General features: G+C 48.0%; 3 protein-coding genes across 8 annotated transcripts in view; all 3 read right to left on the bottom strand.

The window, feature by feature from the left end:
- Window positions 1–947: 947 nt before the first annotated feature.
- On the bottom strand, window positions 948–4,353 carry gpank1 (G patch domain and ankyrin repeats 1). Of its 4 annotated transcripts, none has more exons than XM_040186780.2 (5): window positions 4,162–4,353; window positions 3,321–3,750; window positions 3,101–3,242; window positions 2,936–3,011; window positions 948–1,721 (listed from the first exon to the last, which is right to left on the bottom strand). In XM_040186780.2, the coding sequence occupies exons 2-5, from the start codon at window positions 3,732–3,734 to the stop codon at window positions 1,280–1,282; spliced, it is 1,074 nt and encodes a 357-aa protein (XP_040042714.2). In that variant the 5' UTR covers window positions 3,735–3,750; window positions 4,162–4,353; the 3' UTR covers window positions 948–1,279. The 4 variants fall into 4 exon arrangements, with proteins under 4 accessions (XP_040042714.2, XP_077965447.1, XP_040042712.2 ...); XM_078109321.1 differs by having other exon boundaries at window positions 4,173–4,353; XM_040186778.2 differs by having other exon boundaries at window positions 4,226–4,336.
- An 817-nt stretch (window positions 4,354–5,170) lies between these two features.
- Window positions 5,171–9,844, bottom strand: LOC120825253 (uncharacterized). Of its 2 annotated transcripts, XM_040186776.2 has the most exons (3): window positions 9,596–9,844; window positions 8,967–9,273; window positions 5,171–8,492 (listed from the first exon to the last, which is right to left on the bottom strand). In XM_040186776.2, exons 2-3 carry the CDS (start codon window positions 8,992–8,994, stop codon window positions 5,686–5,688), a joined length of 2,835 nt encoding a protein of 944 aa, XP_040042710.2. In that variant the 5' UTR covers window positions 8,995–9,273; window positions 9,596–9,844; the 3' UTR covers window positions 5,171–5,685. The 2 variants fall into 2 exon arrangements, with proteins under 2 accessions (XP_040042710.2, XP_040042711.2); XM_040186777.2 differs by lacking the exon at window positions 8,967–9,273 and having other exon boundaries at window positions 9,596–9,830.
- A 924-nt stretch (window positions 9,845–10,768) lies between these two features.
- The window catches only part of LOC120825525 (protein sidekick-1), an 89,751-nt gene continuing 75,720 nt past the window's right edge, over window positions 10,769–24,799 (bottom strand). For both annotated transcript variants that reach the window (XM_078109319.1, XM_078109320.1), the window contains 15 exons: window positions 22,817–22,920; window positions 22,621–22,691; window positions 21,785–21,923; window positions 21,182–21,238; window positions 20,991–21,092; window positions 19,825–19,940; window positions 16,434–16,620; window positions 16,206–16,343; window positions 15,967–16,128; window positions 15,747–15,872; window positions 15,237–15,401; window positions 14,593–14,730; window positions 14,068–14,188; window positions 12,944–13,073; window positions 10,769–12,654 (listed from right to left, as the gene is read on the bottom strand). In XM_078109319.1, coding sequence (XP_077965445.1) covers window positions 12,346–12,654; window positions 12,944–13,073; window positions 14,068–14,188; window positions 14,593–14,730; window positions 15,237–15,401; window positions 15,747–15,872; window positions 15,967–16,128; window positions 16,206–16,343; window positions 16,434–16,620; window positions 19,825–19,940; window positions 20,991–21,092; window positions 21,182–21,238; window positions 21,785–21,923; window positions 22,621–22,691; window positions 22,817–22,920 — 2,065 coding nt within the window. In that variant the 3' untranslated portion in view covers window positions 10,769–12,345. The remainder of the gene's footprint in view (window positions 12,655–12,943; window positions 13,074–14,067; window positions 14,189–14,592; window positions 14,731–15,236; window positions 15,402–15,746; window positions 15,873–15,966; window positions 16,129–16,205; window positions 16,344–16,433; window positions 16,621–19,824; window positions 19,941–20,990; window positions 21,093–21,181; window positions 21,239–21,784; window positions 21,924–22,620; window positions 22,692–22,816; window positions 22,921–24,799) is intronic.

Genomic DNA, 24,799 nt, shown 5'->3' with positions numbered 1-24,799 from the left:
TGCATGTGATCAATATTTCTGATCACATGCATTCTGTATCCCTATGGTTGGATGCACTTATTGTAAGTCGCTTTGGATAAAAGCGTCAGCTAAGTTACATGTAATGTAATTTCTACTTGGTTTTCAGTGCCATCTCTGGAGAAATACATCACATGAGAGATAATACTTTGTGAAGCCGCTTAACCAGTTCACGGATACGATTCACATTCGCACTGAGGATCCTTTGCCGGTCTCTAGTTTTTTGTCCTCCGTGCGCTCACGGGGTGTCCTTCAAGTGTCTCACTCCACGCAGAGGAAAAAGGTCTTATCATGCAACGCTACGCAATCTATGAGACTTGGATAAATGATCAGTTTAACACGACTTTATTCGTGATGACTCAGCATTTAATCTGTGGGAGTTGTTATCAGCAGCAAAGGTTAAGTACAATGGGTTTGATATCTTGCACACACAACAGAGCCCCTTGAGGCCAGATATATACATAAAATAGAGTATCACTTAGTGTTTTTCTGAGTAGCTGTGGGAAAATCAACAGTAAAACTCTGTTTTAGGGTAGTTGTTACCAAACTGTGGCATTGGAGTCTGACATACAGGATCATGTGTTTTCATGGTCACTGAAAAACAAGTGTAAAAGGATTGAAATTGTGATTTAACAGATGATACTGACGTCGGCAGACGAAGCTCACTGCGGAGTCAGATGACCACCGGTCACCATTGGGAGAAAAGTCACCGAGCTTTTGAGATAAAACACTCCAGTCTTACGCAACGCAGGTTCACTAGGCCGAATGTGAGGAAGCGATAACAGCAGACATCAGTCATATAGCGATATGCAGAAGCACGACACTCACCTTTAACAGCATTACTGCTGTCAATCAAAGTCTCAAAGGGCCATTATGTTTCAGTAATGTTGGATATTGTGTTATAGAACAAATCAAAATAGCTCTTTGACCAGGTTTCACAGTACATGTATTTTATAATAAATGATGACAAATGATCGTCCTTTAGTGGATTAAAAGTCAACTATATTTGGCCACACAGAGTAAACACAATCACAAGATGGATTTAATCAAAGCAATTTGGACGTTGCTGATTACGTTTAATGTCACAGTATCAGCATTGAGATAGTCATGGCAGTCGTATTGATCGAACACTTTACAAACACACAGTTCAAAGTAAACAAAGAGTAGACACAAATTGTCTCTGTATAAATACGGTTAATGTTTTAGAAAAAACTTTTTAGATGTTTTGGGGAGAGAGAGAAGAGGTCCCTCTGGGCAGGTGTCAAAGATAAAAAGAGGCACGGAAATCTCTTTCCCAGTTCTTATCTCTCAGCTCCTTTCGCCTACTTTCTTCTTTCCTCTGTCCTTTTCCTCCCCTCTCCTCTTTCACCTTCGAATGACGCTTCACTGCGTCACAATCCCCGGGTTGGAAGTGAGTCACTTTGGCTCTCTTCACCTGTCCAAAGCCCAGCCCGTTCTGGTCTCTCTTCAGCACAGTCGGCACTGGCTGCTGAGGCCCCTCCCCCTCTGGCCCCAGTCCCTCCCCCGGTTTCCAGCCGCAGCGAACCATCATCTTGTAGCTGTTGCTCGACGGTGGCAGGCAGTAGTAGGGGGTGGGCGGATCACGGCGCAGACTGAACTGGTGCAGAGTGGAGGACGCATGTGACGACAGGTCGCCGCCGTACTCGCTGCAACACACAGCGCACCACTGAGGCGGGGGGGCCCTGGGGACGAGCACAAGAGGAGGCGCAGCGGGTCAGAGGAGGAACACTTAAAGTGGGGGCCTCATGTGCAGAAACTAACACTGTATCCCCACTCCGTTCCCTTCTTAATGACCATCTGATATAGATATACATATATATAGATATATATATCTATGATGAGGTAACAATCCAACTGATGTACACAGTTTGAGTTAGTGTGGGTCTTCCAAAAGTTGGCGTTTTGGCGGACAGTGTTGTAACGGGGGGGATAGTCGCAAAAAGGGATGTTTGTACAATAAACGTTATAACTGAAGAAAAATACTAGATCTTCAATTCACTTTAATAAACTCGAAGCAAATGGAAAGGCAGAAAAAATACGTCTGGGTTTCAAGTGAGCTGTTGACGCACAGAAGTCCCAAAGGGTTATGGTATGCCCCAAACTGCAATCCACAAAGGAAATAGAGAACCTAAGCAATTTGTTCTTGGACAAAACACTCATTTTGAGGTCTCTGTGACTAAATGACAGTAGATTTTCCAGAGTTAAAGGTTAATTGGTATCATTGTGTGTAGTAACTAATCAAACAGTACACTAGATTATTATAAAGTGTGTACTTTGTAGAATGTGTACACATCATGCTTTTGGGACACAGGTCATGTCCGACATTGCGGTGACTATTAATGCTGTTAGTCCATCGACCACGTTTATCTCTTTATGGCTCCACCAGCGTGAGTCAACAGGAACAGAGGTAAACCTAGTTAAATATTGTTCAAATACAATCTTTGCCACATTTTTTTCTAACTCAAAAATCAAGTATGTCTGGATCTAATATGTTGATTTATTTCTGTGTGTGTTGCTGTGGTGGAGAAAGGGGGTTGCTGGTTCCCAATAGATAGATGAGACAGGTTTCGAGATTTAACGCACAACGTGGAATCTGATAGCGCCACGCAGCCAGGTTGCATGTAGACTCTGTATACGTTACACGATTAACATCTGGGATGTCAGATTTCATTCAATGAATATGGACATAATGTTTACCATCTCTCTCCAGAGCTCATGCTACGTGGCCTACAGCCAACTTTAAATTTCAACTTAATTGAAGTTTTTCGTTTCTACATTGTTGAGCCCATGTTCCAGTAAAAAATACGATTTGTGTTATCATCTATAGTACAGCAAACTTTTATATTAATTTATATTTAGCGGAGGTAGTTAAAACTGTATACTATAGTGTGCCAACCTGTAGTCAGATCGTGTGTCTCTCTGCGTACTTCTCCCAAAGCTCTCCAACTCCTCCAAAACCTCATTGTGACCCGCTGGGAGGGAAAAAACAGAAATGAATGAGTTCATATTCACTGTAGAAAATAAGGAGATATTTAGAAGGTCATCACAAAAATGTGCTCACCTTCAAGAGCCAGGTCTTTGGCATCCCTGCCCTGCGTATCGACCACCCCGACCCACGCTGCTCCGTGGTGCAGCAGCAGCCTCACCGCTGATCTTTGTCCCGACCAGCTGGCACACATCATCGCCGTCCAGAAATAAGTGTCCTGGGAAGGGAAACAATCGGGACTTAAAAGAAATACGATCTGATATGAAAATGGAAAGCACGAGGGGGCGTTTTATACCTGGACGTTGATGTCAACCCCCTTTGAGAGAAGGTCTTTGAGGCCGGAGGTGTCCCCTTCGTGGGCACAACGCAGCAACCTGAGGCCCAGGAGCTCCATGGTACTTTCTGAGATGCTTGCCGGTCTTCTTGGGACACTTTGACCCCTGACCCCACTTTGACCGACACGATCCGTTTGATCCCGCTGCCTCTCTGCAGCGCCGACTCTCCTCCTCGCCCTTCTGCCGGGATCATTCTCGCTAGTGGCCTTTCTCCTTGATACGTCTCGCCCTTTACCATCTTTCATTAAATCTTCGTAGAACTGCCTGACCTCTTCCCCGTTAAGCGCGCTGGTGGTTTTGGAGCTCGAGAGCTCGGACGTTTCGATGCTGAAGAGGTCGTGGTCGCTGGCCGGAGTGAAGCCTAAAGCAGCCATGGCGAGTGATAGGAAGCTTAACCGTTAAACAAATAAACGATGGTTAGTCAGAGTACTAGTGTCATATTTTATACAAGGAAAAGCTACAAGACGGATTAAGGTGTCGGACTGTCAGTCAACGGTATGTCAATGTTTTCTTCATCTAACGTATGTAACGTTAGCCGAGTTTGCTAGCGTGCTAACTAGCTAGGGGGAGTATTTTGATAAAAAACATCCGTGTCACAAATTTGAACAAATAGTTACAATTTAAAGTGAGTCAATGCATCTTTCAGACGGTTATCGCCTTGACTTTGTTCGTGCAAAGACGTTTAAGTTAGCTAGCGTCAGCGCGAGCTAACAGGGTTAGCATCAGCGTTTGCTTTCAGACACACAACCAATTAACATGCCGATTTAAGATGATTTAATGCGCTTCATTCGGTTTAATTACCCAACATTTACGTTGCTTTAAGAACTTCACCCGGTTGACGTCGTTAACCAGTAACATATCTGACCATTTTCTTTGGTGTTTGCTATTCCTTTTAAGCTTACGTCGACCTAGCCTGTTAGCCCTCTTTCTTCCTCTCTTGGTAAACATCGTATGTAGCGGTAGTCACGTGACGGAGGAGGCGGAGTGCTGCCACCTACCGGTCTGGATGAGGCCTTTTTTTCCGTTGGACTGAAAAAAATGCATTAAAATGATCATTAATCCAGACATTTGGATATAGAGAGTGCATATAAGCACTATCTGTTAAATGTGCTTTAGTTATAAAGAATTCAACATCTGACACAGTGGATGACAAAGACACATCATTTGATTTAGATTCACACTTGTCACTCAATGTCACTTGTATATTGTTTGTTTACTGTACATTTTACACACTGTTCGTTGTTATGGACAAACATAAAATAACATGATTTCATTATTACATATTTTTGACAGTTTTATTTCCCTACAACACTAAACATTCGTATAATTTGTATAAAAATATATATATATATTTAAATGTATACATATAATTGAGATATATATTAATAAATACTATATCCTCACATGGATATTGGCAGGCTGAATAAGTGCTTTATTCTTATGGTACACTGTGTACTGTGTACAATGCAAAACTCTGGGTTACAGAGATGGCTAAACAAAAATATAAAAATAATCATGGTGTAATGACAACTTACTGTGGCGCGGAGGAAAACAAAAGTACTGATATGCGACCTCTAATGTTTTTTAGTGTCATTTGAGTGAACAGGATTTTATTTGTATTTCGATTGAGTTTTCAGCCCCAGATTTGGGGAAAGGCAAACATGCCGGTCACTGCAGCGAGGTGCTAGAATGAGAAATTGCCGCGTGAAGAGTCAGACACAGGGCACTCAGGCACTGATCTTAAGTGCTTATGTAGTGACACAGTTTAAAGTCCAGGTATGAAGCTGGCAGACGGCAGAACACACTTTCCTAAAATGTTACCTTATTTTATTCATTCAAAAGATATAGAACATTTTTTTAATTTGTTGAAACACTTTTGTAGAATAACATGATATTTCTTAGAATAAGGGGAAAGAAATCGTTTAAAAAGTCCTTTAAACACTCGTAATGCTTCATCTTTGTTAATACTGGACAGTGAGGTGAGGATTCTTTTTTATTTCCTTAAAAGGAAGGTTTTCTGTTTTTATCTATTTAAAAAAAAAAAGTTTATTCTTTGTTTCCGTTTTGGATGGCATCATATTTTACAGAATATAACATCTGTATTCTTCTATAGTTTACCAATAAACAATCACACAACCTGATCATTTGACAATTTAGTGTGTGTCTGGCAAACTAATTCTCCCTAATATAGCTCATTTCAGTTTGTTATTCTTGATCAAATAATGTGAATCACCTCAATTCTTACGACTACCAACCTTTACAAACATGCAAAACCACTGCCTCCATCATTCGAATGAAAAAACGTTCTGTTGCCCCAGTGTGTCTCTAGTGGTATTTACTGATGTGTCGGTTTCTGTCCCCGGTCTGCGTGAACGTCTGCCCGCAGTGGGGGCAGGAGTACGGCCTCTCCCCCGTGTGTATCCTCATGTGAACGTTCAACTTGTCCTTGCTGATGAAGCGCTTGCTGCAGCAGCTGCACGCGTGCGGCTTGTCGCCCGTGTGATAGCGCTGGTGCATCTTCAGCTCCGTCATGCGGCCGTAGGTCCTGCCGCACTCGGGACACTCGTAGCTGGGCCGCACCTCCATGTGCTGCCGGCCGTGCAGCCGCAACCCGCTGGACGAGCGGAAGCTCTTGCCGCACTGCGGACACCGGAAGGGCTTCTCCCCCGTGTGGATGTGGACGTGCAGCTTGAGGCTGGCGGCCGAGGGGAAGCCGTTGCCGCAGACGGAGCAGAGGTGGGGTCTCTCCCCCGAGTGGATGCCCAGGTGCTTCTCCAGCTTGCTCTTGTTGAGGAAAGTCTTGCCGCAGACGGGGCAGTTCAGCGGCTGCTCTCCGTCGTGTGAGCTCATGTGGTCCGTCAGCTCGATCAGGTTGGAGAAGGCCGAGTCACACCGGGTGCACGAGTACGGCCTCTCCAGCTTGAACTTCCTGTGTTTGAGGCGGTGCTGCTCCAGCTCCTCCTTCTCCTCGAAGGTCTCGATGCAACAGGTGCACTGGTGCGGCCTTTCCTCCGTGTGAGTGCGCAGGTGATACTTCAGAGCCGTCACCTGCAGGAAGACTCCGTCGCAGTGGGGGCACCTGGATTCCCGCCGGTCGTGGACCATGACGTGCCTCTTGTAGTGAGACAGCTTGATGAAGCGCCTGCGGCACAAGGAGCAGTAGTACTGCTCATCTTGGTGGCCTTGCTCGTGCTTCTTGAGAGCGTACTCCACCTTGAACTTCTTCCCACAGGTGTGGCAGGCGTAGGACTTCTCGTGAGCCCCCATGTGCGTCTCCAGCTCTTCTGGACTGCGGAAGGTTTCGTTACACTTCGGACACGTCCCGTTGTTTTCCTTCACGTGGATCTCTGCGTGTTTGCTGAGGTCTTCTGGGAAGGCAAAATTCTTCTGACAATCGGGGCACGCGTAAACCTCCCCGTTGGTCGCTTTGCGATGGGTCACTATGTGGCGCTTCAGGTGATACATTCGACCGAAGACTTTGCCGCAATCGCTGCAGACGAGGCTTCGGGGGCTGGACGGGACCTTCTTGTGTATTCTGAGATGACTGACGAGGGCGGCCTTCTCCTTGAACGGTTTGTCACACGCGGGGCACCTCAGACAATCGACCGCGTGGGTCTTCTTGTGCGCCTTCAGCTCCAGCCAGCTTCCGGAACTTTCGCCGCATTTATCGCAGATGTACTGGACCAAGCCGTGCTGCTTCCTCGTGTGTCGGGTCATGTGGTAGGACTGGCTGAAGGTCAAGGCGCACACCGGGCAGCTGAACGGCTTCTCCTTTGTGTGCGTCCTCATGTGCCTGGCGAGTTTGTTCGGCCCTCTGAAGCGCCGGCCAACGCAGATGGGACAGAAATGGCCTTTTGATTTGGTCCCAGATGCAGCTTTTTCTTTCGTATCGTCGCCATCTTTAGATTGTCCTCCATCGGTGTCCTTTTCTTCCGTCTCAACAATAATTGTGGATTCCTTATCTTGGGTATCACCATCAGAGTCTGCATCATTCTTAGCAATACTATCATTGCCATCCTTGTTCTTCACGCAGTTCCCGCGCTGAGAGCTCCGCTCCTGCGTCTGGCTCAAGTGGTCTTCGCCACGTGTGGCGACGCGACTACAAAACTCGCCGGCGTTGGGGGATTTCTCACGACAGGCGGGCCGGGCCAGAACTTGCGCTGCCGCGTGCGTCCTCTTGTGACTCTGCAGCCCCGCGGAGGTCTCCGAGCTCTTCCCGCACGTGGGGCAGACGTACCGGCCCGCGCCGTGCTGCTTCCTCATGTGCCGGGTCATGTGGTAGGACTGGCTGAAGGTCATGACGCACGCGGGGCAGCGGAATGGTTTCTCCTTCGTGTGCGTCCTCATGTGTCGGGCCAGCTTGTTTGCGTCCCTGAAGCGCTTGTCGACACAGAGAGTACAGTAGGGGCCTTTTAGTTTGGACGGATGAAAGTCCTCGTCTTCCTCGTCACCTTTCCTTCCATTGTCGCATCCTTCCTCCTCCGTCCTCAGTGTATTATTGCAGGCCTCATCTGCTCTCTTGGCCACGTCATCCTTTTGTAGCAACAAGTAATTGTCTTTGTATCTCGGTGATCTCGTTGTTTTACTGCCGCCGGGTTCGGGGAGGTTTTTCGGCCTGCCCTCGCCGCGCCGAGGCCGGCCTCTTTTGCGTTTTATTTGGACGGTAGGGTCCAAACCGTCTCCGTTGTCCACGCTGACCTTGCGGAAAGAGCTGCGGTCGGAGCCAAAGTAAACCGTCAGCGCGGAGACGGCGGCATCGTAGGCGGTTTCACTCGGGATCAGTGCCGCGGAGACGCGCCGGCCCTCTCGGCCGAGGCAGTCCCGCAAGAGGCCGCACTTGCTGGAGTCGACCAGCTCGTTTTCACCGAGAACCTCGACGTAGTGCTCAAAAGCTTTAAGCCACCTGCGCCATAACATGGTCGGCTCGCCGGGGACGGGAAGGAAAGGTGGAGGTGGGGACATGATTATGAGCAGCGGCTCCGGCAGAGGCCCCGAGGAGGAGTCCTGCTTCGTCACCGCCGAATCGGCCTCCACGGTCACTTCACCCATGGTGTGTGATGCGACTCTGAGAGGATGAATTAAGATGTAACCCTCTTCGCTCTGTGCTGAGCTTTCATCCCACTTTAGGAAACCTGTGAGAGAAACAGACCAGTTAGTGTCAGGTTGGGTTTATTAAGGACATCGAGCTAAAACTAAACCAGATTAATGCAGCGGGACGTAAATCCACACTCATGAAGGTCAGCGCGTTACATTTCTGTTCAGTGTTTTTATATGGACAGTATGATTGTTTTGGAGGCGGCTGCTGTTGAGTTGATCCGTCTTAAACTGATTGTTACAGTACCTAAATTAAGTTTAATCAATATCACTGACTGTTAATAATAAAAGAAGATTTGAAGATTTGGGAAATTCCCCTATTTGATCCCGGGGCTTTCGCATTAAATAGTATGAGTTTTCTTTATTGAAATATGGGAAATCCTCCAAAGTTTCCATAGTTTCTTTCATTTGGGTGAACAATATTTCATGCAACTAGGATACAAATTAAAGTATTTATTCATTTATTGTCATTATGCATCACAGGGATGCGCAAGACAAGAAAACAGTAGTACTTTCAGTAGTGTTTTTTTCCATTTGCATCAGCAGTGAAAGGGAAAAGGGATGAGCGATGGATCCCGGCGTCCGTGTCTCCAGTCACAGACCTCCTGCAGCTTCCACCCATCTTATTTTTTTCTGAGCAGATTTAGGGGCTAGCCAGGTTAGCTTAGCTTCCCCCTCGGCTCTCCTCTCCGGGGCCCGTTCGGTCCAGCAGGTCTCAGTCCAACCTCCACGCTTCCTCTCCAGATGTTGGTGGATGTGTTCTGTCGTAGGCCATAAGTGACACTAGTGGAATCCAGCTGCATTCCCTGACCCGACGGACTGGTGGAAAGTGAACAATTAACATTAATTTAGGTTTATTTGGTAAAATACAATTCATGTCGGAACCAGTCAGAGGTTCATCCTGTGTTCGGGAGGTTTTTAGGGTTTCTTCTGGAGGCGCATGTGCTAGTCAGGGGATACAGATGTTTGTTTCCCTAGCAACTAAAATAAACAGGAGCCAACGTGAAGCGCGCGCACCCCCAACTTCGACCTGGAAACGGGTTCTAACCGTCGCGTCTCACTACGTAAACAGTGTCACGTGACGTCAAAACGGCCGCTCCCTGGATTCGTGTCGCGGTGGAGGAGGAGACGATAAACTCACCTCCAACCAAAAGTGGGTCACGAGTCACGTCGCGAGCGGCAGCGGAAAGAACAGCCGCCGGTGTCCGGAGACGCAGCGATGCGGGTTTTTACATTTGGGAATAATGTCGCGATGTTACATTAAAACCGCAAACACAAAAGGACGAATTGGAAAATATACATCCGCCACGCTCGAGTCCTTCTTCCGGACACCGCAACGGTGTCTCTGTCTCTCTCTTTCTCGCCCCCGGGCGCCTGTTTGTGCGCCCACAGCGCCGCCTGCCGGCCGGGAGATGCACAACATCAGTTTAAATACAGCGCTTTACGAGCGAAATATAAGTGTTTAAATGTTGCAGCTGGTCACTGGTTAAAGTATGAAAGGCGCATAGAGGAAATTGAAATACATAAGTACAATCCCCTCTGTATTCTACGTTAAAGTTTCGGTACTCAAGTAAATACTTACCAGGCCACCGCTAGTGATACTACTTTGGCTTTATTGGGGCAAGACACTCTTGGTGCTTTTATTAAGTAAAAGCAATGAGACAATATCAAAATTACTTGTAATTAAGTAAAGGTTGTATTGTCAAATTGTATTTATATCGAAACACTTTTTTTTTTACAGTACAACGACGTCTTCAGCAGTGAAAACAGTGTGTTTTTATTTAATGTTCATCAATCAACATTTTAAATTGTTTTAATTTGTATACTCACATTTCGCTTTTATCCAAACTCAAGTAAATTATTGACTGATTCTGGGGAGACAAATGTACTCTTAACATTTTGTTATTGATGGAAGACTTTGAGCTCCATATTCTTAATACCATGACCTCCAGTGTACTGGATTGGAGGCCAACGGATCAAAACCTGGACTAACTAAAGTCGGGTGAACCAACCTTTCACTTGATAACACGTGGGGGGCGGTTTGCAGTGAATGCACTTTGCTTCTGCTGAATCACCTCTTACATAATTGTTTAACAATTCAACCACTCGCTGGCGGCGGCATCTGTGAATGTTTGACTTTATACCTTTTATTCAGGGGAAAGAACAAATTCAGTCTCTGCTGCTCGTAATACTTCAGTAAATGACACAAACAATGCTAACAGGCTCAGAGAGTTCGAAAGTAGTTCAGTTACAAAATGTTAAGGCACAACTTTAATTCAGTGTAATGTAGAGAAAAAGGACCACAGAGACGCTGTTAAACAATGACCATTTATTCACACACTGAAAAGGGACTGAAAACAAGCGTGGCAGAGCGAGGGAGGCTGCCGGCTGGCTGGGATGGAGCAGAGCGTTCTTAAATTATACATGAGCTCACAGATGATTTCAGTTTGCACTTGGTACAAAGTGGATGTGTGCGGCTGGAGTCCAGGCCTGGGTGCAGACATTTGGGCCTTATGATTCAAAGTTCAATCCCGCTCTGTTTGAACCAGAGCGGTTCCCTAAATCTTCCTGCAACCTCGTTCCAAACTCAAACAGCTGGTTTGTGTTTCATGATTATTGTTGAACGATCTCCCCCCCGTTCCCCCTCTCACCTGTCGGCGTACCTGACGGCTTCGCTCCGGTGCCGTAACTACATACAACAGCACGCTGGTGAAGCGGGTTTCCCTGTACAAAATCCATCCTAAAAACCACAAACAGACACACAATGGCGAGCTTTGCTTAGCAGTGAGCAACAGAGACGGACGAACAGGCTTCTTAGCTGAACACGGGGCCATTGACACACGGCATGCTGGTACGCACACGTGTCACGCTCAAAACGCACTCGGCCTTGTTAAAAAAAACAAGAAGAAACTTCCACAGCAGAGAGTGTAAATGTGTGGGGTCGGGGGTCAGTGCGAGCGTCGGGGGGAGGGGAGGGGCTGTGGTGTGAGGAGCGCTGACAACAGGGAGTAGACGGTAAAAAAACCCCACGGTTTTCATTTATTTTCCGAACCGAACCCCAAACATCACGCAGCGGCCTCAGAAAGCAGAACACACTCTCACTGAGGATGCGTTGAGACCGGGAGAGACTCGCTCTCCCTCCCCCGTCCACTTAAAAAAAACAAAACGTGATTATCGATTGTTTGCTTCTCTCCTTCTCGTCCTCTGCGCGGTGGCGTTTCACACGCCGACAGCTCCGTGTTTTTGTACGTGAACCAGTCGACAAAATCCCTCTTGTGCCGTCTTCTAACGATTCGACTGGACCTTGTGAGTTCCTCTCTCCCGGGCGGCGGGGAGGTGCTGATATGGCGCGTGGGGGAGTGCATGCCGTGGGGGGGGGGGGGGGGATGGTTTGTGCACTTCAGTGTAAATACAGAAAACAGAGGCGAAGCGTTGTGCAGAAGGTGCACGTCTCCCCTCAGCCGTCACTGCTCTCCTCCGAGAGTCTCTCCAACAGTCACAGGCATCTGGTGCCCTGCTGTAAATGTGTGTGTGGAAACGAGGAACTGTGTGTGTGTGTGTGTGTGTGTGTGTGTGTGTGTGAGCACAGTGACACCGAGGCGTAACAGGACAGGAGGGTAACACACACACACACACACACACACACGGCGAGGCGTGAGGATCTTTGTGAACGAGGGGAGAAGGCGAGTGAGAGGTGTAGGTTCAGTTCTCTGGGGCACGATGGGCTGTTTCTTTACCAGTCCGTCCCGCGCCGCCTCATCTCGCCCCCCCCCACCCCTCTCTCTCTCTCCTTTAGTCCAAACACACCAGGGACCCCTCCTCCTTCCTTCATTTAGTGTACTTGTGTGTGTGTGTGTGTGTATCATTTTTGTGCAGATTTAGTCTCTCGAGTCAAACGAATGAGGAGAACCCCGTCACGGGGGTGCGTGACCCCGGGGGAGGGTTGGTGCTGGGGGTGACGTGGGTGTGGGCCGGCTGGCCCGTGGGCGTGTACGCGCCGCCTGTGCTGTGCTGGGTGACCACCGTCTGGTAGTAGGGCTCCGTGTCCGCGGCGGCGCACTCCTCGTAGCCAAAGGGGGCGCCGATGGGTTTGAGGCTCTTGGGCTGCCGCTTCCAGGAGTTGTAGTAGGTGGGGTCGCTCATGTAGTGGTTGACGAAGGAGTGCTTGGGCTGCTCGTCCTCGTAGTCGCTGTCGGTTAGCTGCGTACAAACACACAGCAGGGGGCGGGTTAAACTTTATCAGGGAGGGGGGGGGGGGGGGCACCGAGGTCGAGGGCGTCTGAGGCTGATCACCTCGGGTTCTCAGATCACGTGCTGTTCACTCTGTGCCTTTGTTTGACAGTAGAGGCAGACAGCCGACTTGGGGAAAGGTTGGAGGTGGAGACACTTGACCTTTAGTCGTCTCTACTAACTGCACCAGTATTTTGCATTTTGCAGCGCAGCCTGCAGCCCTCTATGAAGCCTTTACATTTAAGAGAGAACCAGATACCTCGGACTCGGACACCTCGGTGGGTTTCTCTGTGAGGGTGGTGCTCTCAGTGAGCACGGCGCCGTTATAGTTGTTGCAGATGTCCTCGTCGGAGTAATGAAGACCACCTGGACTCGGCCTGGGAGGAGACCTGCTCGCACAAACACACCGACGGGGAATGAACAGAAAATCACTAAGTTATACCAGTTATACCTGTTAGGGAGGGAAGGAGGGAGTAAGTGAGTAAAGTGAGTGAGGGAGTGAAGGGAGTGAGTGAAGGGAGTGAGGGAGGGAGGGAGTAAGTGGGTAAAGGGAGTAAAGTGAGTTAAGGGAGTGAGTTAGGGAGGGAGTAAGTGAGTAAAGGGAGTGAGCGAGTGAGTAAAGTGAGTAAAGGGAGTGAGCGAGTGAGTAAAGTCAGTGAAGGGAGGGAGTAAGTGAGTAAAGTGAGTAAAGGGAGTGAGCGAGTGAGTAAAGTGAGTGAAGGGAGGGAGGGAGTAAGTGAGTAAAGGGAGTGAGCGAGTGAGTAAAGTGAGTAAAGGGAGTGAGCGAGTGAGTAAAGGGAGTGAAGGGAGTGAGCGAGTGAGTAAAGTGAGTGAAGGGAGGGAGTAAGTGAGTAAAGGGAGTGAAGGGAGTGAGCGAGTGAGTAAAGTGAGTGAAGGGAGGGAGGGAGTAAGTGAGTAAAGGGAGTGAGCGAGTGAGTAAAGGGAGTGAGCGAGTGAGTAAAGGGAGTGAGCGAGTGAGTAAAGTGAGTGAAGGGAGGGAGGGAGTAAGTGAGTAAAGGGAGTGAGCGAGTGAGTAAAGTGAGTAAAGGGAGTGAGCGAGTGAGTAAAGTGAGTAAAGGGAGTGAGCGAGTGAGTAAAGTGAGTGAAGGGAGGGAGGGAGTAAGTGAGTAAAGGGAGTGAGCGAGTGAGTAAAGGGAGTGAGCGAGTGAGTAAAGGGAGTGAAGGGAGTGAGCGAGTGAGTAAAGTGAGTGAAGGGAGGGAGTAAGTGAGTAAAGGGAGTGAAGGGAGTGAGCGAGTGAGTAAAGTGAGTGAAGGGAGGGAGTAAGTGAGTAAAGGGAGTGAAGGGAGTGAGCGAGTGAGTAAAGGGAGTGAAGGGAGGGAGTAAGTGAGTAAAGGGAGTGAAGGGAGTGAGCGAGTGCACACCTGGTGCCGTTCTTTTTCAGGAAGGAGTTCTTGGTGTTGAGCGTTCGACTGTTGAGCTCCAAAGCAGTGAAGCCTCCGTTGTCCAGGGTTACCGACTCCTCCGCTGTGGACACGTGCTTCCCTGGTGGAAAATAGACAAAAGGATGGAAAAGGGTTCATGTGAGAACTAAAGCTAAGTCGGATTTTCTTTCTGTGAAGTTGTTTTCAGCGTTTTTCGGTTGTGACAATGAGAAGCAAATAAAACTGCCACGCATCATTAGTCCCTCAGGCAGTAACCACACAGGTCATCTGAACCGAAATGCAGTAACCCGGTGACACTGACACATTGTAAGAGGTGCCGTGTGATCGATTCTGTCATTATTTGGTGAACTATATGACTAAAATGAAGGGAAATTGAAGTGAATGGAGTCCATAGTAGTAGCAGAGGAGGGGGGAAGCGGTGAGCCTGGATCCATGTTAGTGTCGTTGAGGAGAGGAAGCTGCATCTGTCACTGCCGTTGGTGCGTGTCCATGTGAGCCACCAACCTGTGCCACACGCCTTGTATTTGCTGCTGTGTCCGTGCAGCAGCAGTGTGAAGACCAGGACCAGAATGAGGATGAGTCCCACCAGAGCCATGACCAGCAGGAACCACCACTCCTCGTAGAACGGGCGCTCCGACAGCGCTGCACGGGAGGGGGGGGGGGGGGGGGGCACATACATGTGAGGGAGGCGTCAACTTTTTCTTTTGCTTTCGTTCAAATACAAGTTATGGTTTGTCTCCTTCTCGTGCCACGAAACTTATCCTGTGTATTATAGTGTCTCATTGATCAGTTGATGAGGGAGGATTGAGGAAGTTGTATAAATGCCTTGATTCAAGACTTATTAATAACTATTGTTCCACAGACAGGGGGGGAAAACGTGAAGGAAGTCTTTGCACTTTGCACAATTGTAGTTCCACGACTCAGCCTCTTGATGGCAGCAGACACACACAAACACACACAATCACAGTGGCTTCCTCCGGTGCTTCCAACTGGCTACAAATTCAGTCCGACACCAATTAAACAAGTTGGATCACCCTGGATATGTTCATTAGCCTGAGCTCCACCAGTGCGTGTAAGTGTGTGTGTGTGCATGCGTGTTTGTGCGTGTGTGTGTGTGTGTGTGTGTGCGCGTGCGTTTGTCTGTTTACCGGCGAGAGCAGCAGAGGGTGTGCTCGGCTGTCCGTAACCATGGCGATTAACAGCAATGACTCTGAACTCGTAGCTGATCCCAGACCTCAGGCGCTCCAGTGGGACTAAGACAGACCTGCTGCTCGGGGGGAGGAGTCTGATGAAGGTATCCCACACTCCTTCGTCTGCAGAGAGCAGGGGAGAGGGGGGGAGGGAGAGGGGGAGGGACGGGGAGGGTAAATAGAGGAGATAATGTCAGTTTGTGAATACAGAAAATTAAAAATTGTTCCCATTAAAGTGATGATGATCACTGTTATTACTTTTAATAAAATGGGAATTAACATTATTATCTGTGGTAGAATATCAACAGTCTCTCTCTCTCCGGCGCAGTGTTCAAACTTTAGTTATTAGAGAATTGCTGCCGACTTGATTTGCACAGCAGGTGTTAAGCTGCACTAAAGCTACGCGTGAGCCTCAGGGCACAATCCTCCCGCTCCATCAAACAGGCGAACGGCGCGGCGCTCGCTCACCTGACGGACGCGCCTCGACGACATAGCCGCTGATGGGCGCTGCGCCCATTTCCCCCTCCGCCCAGTGGAGGGTGAGGGCGGAGGTCGTCTTGGTGATGGACATTTCCGTCGGTGACCCGGGGGAGCCTGCGGCCGCACAGGGGGACACACACACACATTTCATCTTCTGACGGCCTTCTCCTACATGAGATCACGTGATCTGTCGTCGGCCCGTTGCTACCTTGCGCGGGCTGAGCGCTGATGTTGGCCCGTATCGGCGGCCCGTAGCTGACGGTGAGAGCCTGAGCGCTGAAGGCGTACGTCGCTCCCGTGACCAGGTCTCGAACCTTCAGCCACCGCTGCCAGCTGCCCCTCACGTCCACCGTCACCACTTTGCTCACTCCTGCTCTCACACACAGAAGAAACGTCGGCGTCCTCCTCCCGGTGCATTCGTGTTTGTGTGTGTGTTTGTGTGCATACCTTGCACAGGAGCGGTGGGCTGGTAGACGACCCTGTAGCCCTCCAGCTGTCCGTTGGGAGTGAGCGGCGCCCCCCAGGACACATTGAGGCTTCCTCCCGTCACCTCTGAGAAGGTCAGGTAGCTGGGCTGGCCGGGAGCTGCGGGGGCGCACGGGGGACGAGGGGTTAAAACAAAGGAACTCTTTGGGCTCCATCGTTGGGTCCCGGCGAGCCGTCACCACTCCCTACCGGACTGCAGGGTGCGGGCCCCGCGCGGGTCGCTGGGGGGGCCGTCCCCGGCCGTGTTGAAGGCAGTCAGGGTGACCAGGTGAGGCGTGTAGCTGGTCAGGTTGGTGAGGTGCACCCGGGTGTCCGGGACAAAGATCACCTGGACCTTCTCGGTCTGGTTCTGCTTGTCCCTCTCCCAGTAGTGGACCTGCAACACGGCAAAACAATGTCAACGAAACTCCTCTCCCGCTCTCTGACATATATTATTTACTTCCTGTCCCTCCCTCCTGAGGCTTTCTCATCGATCCATACTAGCAAGTGCTCCGGGGCGGAACACGGTTAAGGGGGGATTCGCTTTGGCGTTCCAGTAGGTGTAATGTCTCGTTGCAGATACAGATCTCACTGGTTTGGTCTAGACAAAGATATAAAACGTCTTCATCTTACCTACTTCAAACAAGGACTACCTGATCACAACAAAGGTGTTCAGTGACACGAATGATGGTTGTGGTAATCGAATAGCGTTACAGTTACCTCATGAGTAAAGTTAATAACGAAACCATTCAAATCCTAATTATGACTGATGCCAAAGTCTGTTGTAATTGAACCTAAATCTAGTGTATGAAGTCCATATTATTTTTAAATACTTGGCTTTAACCGCGTGAATGTCCCTTTCTAATCATGCCAACAATTGTGTTTTTGCGTAAAATACAATCAGAGCCGTGATGCAAGAAGTTTGAGACTTAGTGCGAGTTATCATCGAGGTATATAGTTGAATATTGTCTGAGGAATATTGTATTGTATTGGAATTTGTTCCGCTTGGTGAAGTTTTCTATGACTTCACCTCATTGTCTTTAAAAAAAGAAGTACTCAAATTGTGGATGTGACTTTTATACATTCCCTATAATCACATTTAATGAAACAGGTTGTGTAAAACGAGCACAAAAGAATACAAGCAATATACTTGATGTGTTACTGCCACTAAACAGCCTATATAAATGCATATCCAGTACCAGAAGCCCGTTTGATGCTTTGAAGCAGCTTGCCTCCTGCTCATAACGGCGCTGAGCTGGGGAATATGCACTTTCATATTTTGAGAGCGTAAACTCGCCTTGAAGTCTCCTTTTTACAAATTACTGCGTGTTTGTTCGATCTCAGCTGAAATTTTTTTTTAACGTTGTACACAACAGCTGAGAAAAGCCCAGCAAAAAAACACTTGCTTGGGAACTGCCTCGACTTTCCTCACACACACACAGAGGGTTGAGCCTCATGCATTAGAGATCGGAAAAAAGAATCTCAGGTGCAGCAGAATCTTTAAGGTGAGAAAAACAGCCACATTAGCTAAAATGGTGTTTGCACTTCATGGTTGAGGTTGATTCATTGTCATCGTACAGCACCGTTTGGACAGAGTTAGGACAGTTGAAGTCCTTGTTTACAGGATAAGATAACATGGACGCTTTCTGGGGGGAGGGGGGTGGTTTGCCCGATGGAGATGAACGGTGCTTATGAAAAGTGGATTTCTGGATGCTGATTCCCAGGAGCTTAAAGCGGTTCACTCCATCAATGGTTCATTTATTTTGGGCTTTGATGTTTTTGCTCCACGTCCAATCGTTGCAGCCTTTGAGCCGCGCTGTGACCAGTGGAGACGAGTTCCCTCTGTTCCTCTGCTGACATCACGGTTTGGTTCAGTCGTTCTCACACATCCGCACATGATGACACTACTGATTTCGGTGGTATTACTCATAACTCATTCGTTTTGTTATTGCTTATCAATTTGTAAAGAAATGTCCTCATTTATTGCCTTATTTTAATTGTCTGGTCTCCCATTTCAGCCTCTGAGCTGGACTGTATTAGAATAGCACATTTATTCACAACATGAACATGCTACGGGGCAGTTTGTGCGTGATTTAAGCGTGTTCAATCACAGCACACGTGAACGTTTCCATGTATATATCAGATCATGAAATTGTTGCTTTTACTGGGAGTTCATGTGTTATCTTATATATTTATCCATATTGAATACAAACAACAATATTTAATACAAATCACCTCCCAGCAGTTTGCTTTATAAAGTAAAACTAAACTTTGTGTTAACGGCTCCATTTTGTTACTTTCAACTGACATTCTATCGGCCATGTTTACACCTTCCAAACGTGGAAGTAGAAGCTTACGAGCAGCACTTGAGGGCAGCATTACACCATCTCTGTCCTGCCAACGGCTCCTATAGTGATGAGATACGGAGTAACTCATCCGTATGCTCAATTTAAAATCAACGTATCGCCTTATGCGTAGAAAGGGTACGGCAACATTCCTTCTGATACTTTGTTCTAATGGTTTAGGAGAGAGTCCAGAGCGTTTTATAATCCACGCTCTAGTTGGGTAAAGGATCTATTTGAGTATTTAGATGTAGTAGATCTCGTGTGAGAAAAGCCTATTTGAAGCTGTCCTGAATGAACATGATTACGAGATGATTTGATGAGATCAGGAAGCGTAAATGGATTATCAAATCATCTCCTTTGTTAAAGAGCTGGATATTAAGTCTTGATGAAAAAAGGGATTTGCTCAAGCAAAGGAGGGATATTTGTAAAGTTCTATTAGAGATGACTGACCTGTAAGGACCCGAATAGCGTGACGGATGATGTTGATGAACAATAAAGAATTAAACATAAAAAAAAACATTTTGAATCTGCCACTTAAAGTATTAATGACCTATTTGTTCAAATCTGCCCACTGATTTGATGTCGTGGGACCGTTTAAATTTGTTTTCCACTGTTGTCTTGTTAGCCATCACGAAAAAAATACACTCGCAATCAAAGTTTACCTTCGGTCACACCCGGAGTCTGTGCCGGTCACCTAACGGAGCGGGCGTGTTATCATAAGTCAGAACCCATAAAGTCATTAAACATTCTCTATTTCTCCCGTCCTAATCTAGTTACCCCCTTTGGCTCACTCTGCGCCGTGTCCCGCCGTCTCTGGTAGTTTGAACGTATTCCCTCACTCCTCTCTGCTAATCAGGGATTCCGCTGGGATAACCGGCTCATCTCCGTCCTTCCCTCGGCAAATATTACATTGGCGTCCCTCTTTCTCCAATCCCCACTCCCCCCCAGCCGAAATCAATGCGTCTAAAGCAGGACAGATAACCTTGTGTTTGAAGTGCTAAGAAGGAGGGGGTGTGACAGGGGAGTCGAGGGCCAGAGATACGCCGAGGAGTGATATTGAAACCATTAAAGGATATTCTGATTCTTCCTCTAACTGAGCACTCGCTCCTTCTCTGTCGGACTCTTGAAAGTGCAGCAGGGTGAAACCCTCCAAGTCAAGAGGGAAAGACATTCAGAGTGAGATCGAGCTTTTCTATCACATGGACGCTCCTAGCAGTGCTCCTCTGTGAGGGCTTCTTCTGTCTGGCCTCTGTCACCTTGTATCCTTGGATGAGTCCATTCTGGGTCTCGAGGGGGGGGGTGTCCCAGGTCACTTCCAGGATGGAGGAGGACACCGCTGACACTTTGATGGACTGAGGGGCCACCGAGGGAGCTGCGGGATGAAAAGGTGCTTGGTTAGACAGCTACCGCGTGTGTGTGTGTGTGTGTGTGTGGCGGTGATAGGGAAGGTATGTTTTACCCTTCCAATTAGACTGGGCCTAAGGCGACGCCTTATTACTCCGCCGTACCTCCCATATGCATGAACACACACTGTGCACCGGAGGCGAGAGAAAAGACCATATCACCCCATTTCATCACCCCGCCCCCTCTGGCCTTTTCCGCCTCACACTGCTTATGATCAACCCTCGCTCATCTGCATGTGATACACGCACACACACACACACACGCACGCACGCACGCACGCACACACACACACACAGCCTATGAATAGCAATGCAATATTGGTCTGATACAGGGAGTTCGAGATTGTGAAAGGAAACGTGTGGGTTTTTCTAGCATAATCTCCACACACACACACACACACACACGCGCACACACAAGACAATGCCACCCGAGGGACCAGAGGAGCAGGACAGGACTAAGCAAGAGTGAGCGAAGGACTGGACCGCAGACAGAAATCGAGACAAAACAAAGAAAATAAATGACAAACTGACAAACAATCCAAAGCTCATTCCAGAGAAGAAGAGCGGCTTCTGTGTTATGGATGAGCTGAGGAGCCCAGAAGCTTCTATGATATCAGATCCATCTCCATTACAGCCGAGTATACTCCATCGGCTGATTTATGCCCTACAACAGGTTTTGAAGAACAGAAAGTGGACCTTGAGAATGGATCCATCCGTCAAACTGTACTTTTCAAGGTCATAAAGGGGCTTTTTATGCTTTAAAGAAGTGAGACAAAAATGTAATAACGTGAAGGATTGATGCTTCCCGCTGAAACTGACGAGGAGCAACATCCTGAAGAAGCACCTGCAAAATGCAAACTTCTAACAGCCGCCGAACTGTTGAACCCAAAGAGGAGAAGAGGCCCGACACTCAGCAACAAAGCAAAGCGCTTCTGTCGTTTCCTCGGTTAAAGAATGAAACGTGTTCTAAGGAGTTGGCACGGCGACCGGCCTGAGAGCTCCCTCCTGTTCCCACCCACCTGCTTCTCCAACAGACACCTCGACTGGGGACGAGGGGGGGCTCTCTCCAACGATGTTGTAGCTGGTCATGACAATCTGGTAGCGTTTGAACTTCTTCAGCTCTACAAAGGAAGGAAAATACTGACATTTACGTCTTTGCAACATGCATGCACGCTTGTTATAGTTATCTAAAGCGTAAAGATCTACTTACGTGTCAACTCAAACTCCGTCAGCGAGGCACTGCTCACTGTCTTGAACGTGCTCTTGGCTTGAGAAGAGTGAGAGAAAGACGGAAGGACACGTCAATAAGTGGATCAAGTTCAACCGTCAGCTTTGTTTATAGCTTTAGTCTAAATAATAAATCTTAATCTAAATAATAAGTATTAATTATGAAGCCATTTGAGATGTGTTTTTATGTCCAAGCGACGCTGATCAGCTCAACGCTGTTTCTTCATTTCCATGTCCTGTTTAAGGTGCTCTCAGTAAATAATGAGCCCTGCACACGTCAGACTCCAAGAACAAGAGACGGCCATATTTTTAATAACAGAAAGTATTACAAATGACGTGTTTATCACTGTAAACTAGACCTCACCATACCAGCAGTCACCATTCAATGTACTAACACGCACTGCAAGAAAGGTGATGTGATTCAATATTTAAAATAGAATTGTAGGTGAAATGTAAAAAAGTGTAAAACACACACTACATAAAATCGCCATAAAGAGAGTTGACTTTTCAGAACACCTGGATCCGCATTTGCATTCATCAAACTCGGGCCTAATGAGCGGTGCACATTCGCTTCAGTACTACTCACTTGTAATGAGGGCGCTTGTGGTGTTGTTCTTGGTCGCCTGGACTTCTGCTTCAGCCAAAGCGGAGGTGTTCACTGGCAGCTCTCTATAATACAGGCGGTATCCCGTCAGCACCCCGTTGATGCTGTCGTCGTCGGGACGCTGGAGAAACAGGCAACGCACGTGAGCGAAGTGTTGGCCCTCGGCCTCTCAAAGAGAGAAAGACGCGTGCACTGTGCTCCTTTTCCCTTCGCTCGCTGGTGGCCGAGTGACTGACGGAGCAGCATTTGATCAGGGTTCACTTTCAAGTGCTGCTGGATCGGACCGACTGCGAGCCGTCCAGACAAAGTGATGCTTCAAGTGATGATGAAACTGCGGCTGACTTTGATTTTTCTGTTGCCTCTTTATGCTTCAACACGACGCTTGAGGCCGCGAGAGGAGACACTTCCAAACAGAAGAGGGAGAGTGACAAGCAGAGAAGTATCCGGCCTGTGTTTGCTGTCTTTTTTTTCTCCAAATGTCACGGCCGCTTTGAAACGTTTCTCTCTGTGTTGTTGGACAATGCCGATGATCTCGCCTGCCGGTGTGTCCTCATTAAGAGTTTCCCCTCAGCCGGCCGGGACGCTCTGTCCCCCACGCCTTCCCGTCTCTCCCTCTTGACGTCCCTCCAATCTGTCTGAGCTGCCCTCTCAACGCTCCCGGCTCAATAGATAATGATAATTGCATCCACGCAACACCTACACACACACGGCGTACAGTCTGCACAGGTCTCATTCTCCAAATAGGTGATTAACCTGCAATCAAAGTCGTGTTGTGCAGGTCTGTATGTGTGTGTGTGTGTGTGTGTGTCTTCAAATACCTCCCACTGCACCAGGACTGAGGTAGTGGTTGTTGGTTTCACAGCGAGGATCAGTGGGGGCTCGTCGGGCACTGGACAGGAAACGGGAGGAGTGAGAGAGGAACAAGACAGAATCTTCATAAAGTTACACTCCGTCGTGTTGTCAAATTTTCATTTCGTCCTTCATCTTTCATCCCCAGTGTTTCCAGTCTCTCACCGTCCTGCAGAGTTGTAACAGCCTCCGTCTCTTTGCTGAGGACGCTGTCTCCCACATCGTTGGTGGCCAGCATCCGGAACTTGTACGACGTAAAGGGCTTCAGCCTGAAGACATACACAGACAGACCTGATGCACAGAAAAAAGCTCACCGTATTCATTTCAACCTACATGATGTCGTTCTTTTCTTTTGATTTAAATTGAAACGCTGACGGTTGTTGCTGCACGATCTTCAAGTCTGATTCAAAATACATTTTAATGGGATTTTAACACAGTTACATAATAATTACATTTATAGTCATTTTCACGCACGTTTTATTTAAGCCTTGAGTTTGATCTTTTGTGATTTCAAAGATCTGCCATGGGGGAGCGTTCTCTTCTCTGTCTCAGTTACTTATAAATCATTTGAATTAGCTCTAAACTACATTTGTTAACGTAGCATGGTGCCGTGACAGTCAGGTGGAGATGGCTGTCTAATGATTAAACAGCGAGATCAGTTCACATAGCGGTTCGTTTATGACAATACAACACAGCAATGCCGAAGCCCTGAAGTGATGTTTTTCTCAACAAACAAAAAGCTGTTTGGTTTCAGTCAAGGTTTTTCACCAAATAGCATTGAGCATCTGTAAGACCTAATAAAGTCCACTGGGTATCTTTTTTTTTCTCCGACAGCATCTTCTCCACACACCGTCCTCTCTGATACATTTTTGCTCTTTCAGTGGCCTTTGAAGAGCAGACAAGGACTTGAATAATAATCATTTTACACCTTTCCTAATTGTGTCCCCTGCCAAAGTAGTTCTGCTGCTATATTACCATAACATCTTATCTGCATTTCTCCTCTGCGCAAGGTGAATGCATTAATAAGCACAGAATAACAATTTGCATCAGTCATTTTGAAAACACTCTACCCTAGAGCCACTTACAATCAGCCGAAGGAACAGGCACCCATTGTCAGGGACAAGCTGAACCAGTCTTTGGTGCCTCATAGCATGCTAATAGCTTAAATGTACCCTCTCCTGCACAGCGTGGCAAATTGATTCCAATTTGAAAAGCACTTTAAGTGGTAAAACAATCATTTCTATTAGCCTAACCTAATCACCAACAGGAGTTAACAGGAGCAAAATGATCGTTTGTAACCAGAGTGATTCCATTCTCACATCTGGCTAGAAGGTCCTCCTGTGGACTTACTACAGAGGACCAGCAAGACATCCAGTGGAAAACAGAAAAACTGATCAAATGTCCTCTTGTATGATAATGAGCAGCCCAGGAAAAAGCCCTGAGGAGATTTGTGTATTGTAGGAATAGGACATGAAAGGCAACGAGCTCCATGAGGACGGGGCACCCACAGCACTGGGACCACGTTAAGGACAGAGTGTGTGTGTGTACTGTACTTTGTGTCTATGTATATCAGCGGGGGGTTCCAAAGATGTCTCAGAGGAAAACAACACTTAAGGATGGATAACAAGTTGGTGCGTGAGTGCGTGTGGACATGTGAGCTACACACTCACAGAGCACTCACTGGTAGAATGAAAACGGCATCTGAACCGCGGCGGCGGCAGCGGCAGATGGCAGGCCGGCGGAGGCGCACTGAGAGAACGCTCTCCGGCATCTCAGAAAAGCTCCGTGATAGCTGGCGCGCAAACAGACACACACACACACACACTGCACCCAAGTGAAGACCTCATCGTAGTTCCGCTACCGAGGCTCTCGGGGAAGTGGGGAGCAGCCATCGAGATCTGACCGCCGTGGCCCGCTGCCGCAATGACAGACTGCACCGCGAGAAGAGGACGGAGCCGCGAGGAGAGGGGGGAAGCAAGAGGAAGACGCGGAGCCTTCTTCACGGGGACGACTGAGTGTTTGAGTGTGAGCAAAGGAGGAAAAGAAACCTCGTGGTTTTCCCCCCAAAAACATTCCCAGCTCGATGGTGAAAACGAGAGGGACGACAGAGGAAGCGGTTGTGGGGAAAAACTAGTGACAAACGGCAGA

Source organism: Gasterosteus aculeatus, chromosome 9 (genome assembly GCF_964276395.1).
Source record: "Gasterosteus aculeatus chromosome 9, fGasAcu3.hap1.1, whole genome shotgun sequence".
In the NCBI taxonomy this organism is placed as follows: domain Eukaryota; kingdom Metazoa; phylum Chordata; class Actinopteri; order Perciformes; family Gasterosteidae; genus Gasterosteus; species Gasterosteus aculeatus.
Note: the sequence above shows the minus strand (reverse complement) of the source record. Positions and strands in the feature narration are given on the sequence as shown.

Excerpts from the sequence above, each read along its gene's own strand:
- gpank1 (XM_040186778.2), bottom strand. The coding sequence starts at position 4,308 with ATGTTTACCAAGAGAGGAAGAAAGAGGGCTAACAGGCTAGGTCGACGT. Across the intron at positions 3,751-4,225 it reads AGCAAACACCAAAGAAAATG|CTTCCTATCACTCGCCATGG; the intron begins GTCAGATATGTT and ends TTAACGGTTAAG. Across the intron at positions 3,243-3,320 it reads GGGTTGACATCAACGTCCAG|GACACTTATTTCTGGACGGC; the intron begins GTATAAAACGCC and ends TTCCCTTCCCAG.
- LOC120825253 (XM_040186776.2), bottom strand. The coding sequence starts at position 8,994 with ATGCAAATGGAAAAAAACACTACTGAAA. Across the intron at positions 8,493-8,966 it reads GGAAAAAAACACTACTGAAA|GTTTCCTAAAGTGGGATGAA; the intron begins GTACTACTGTTT and ends TTTCTCTCACAG.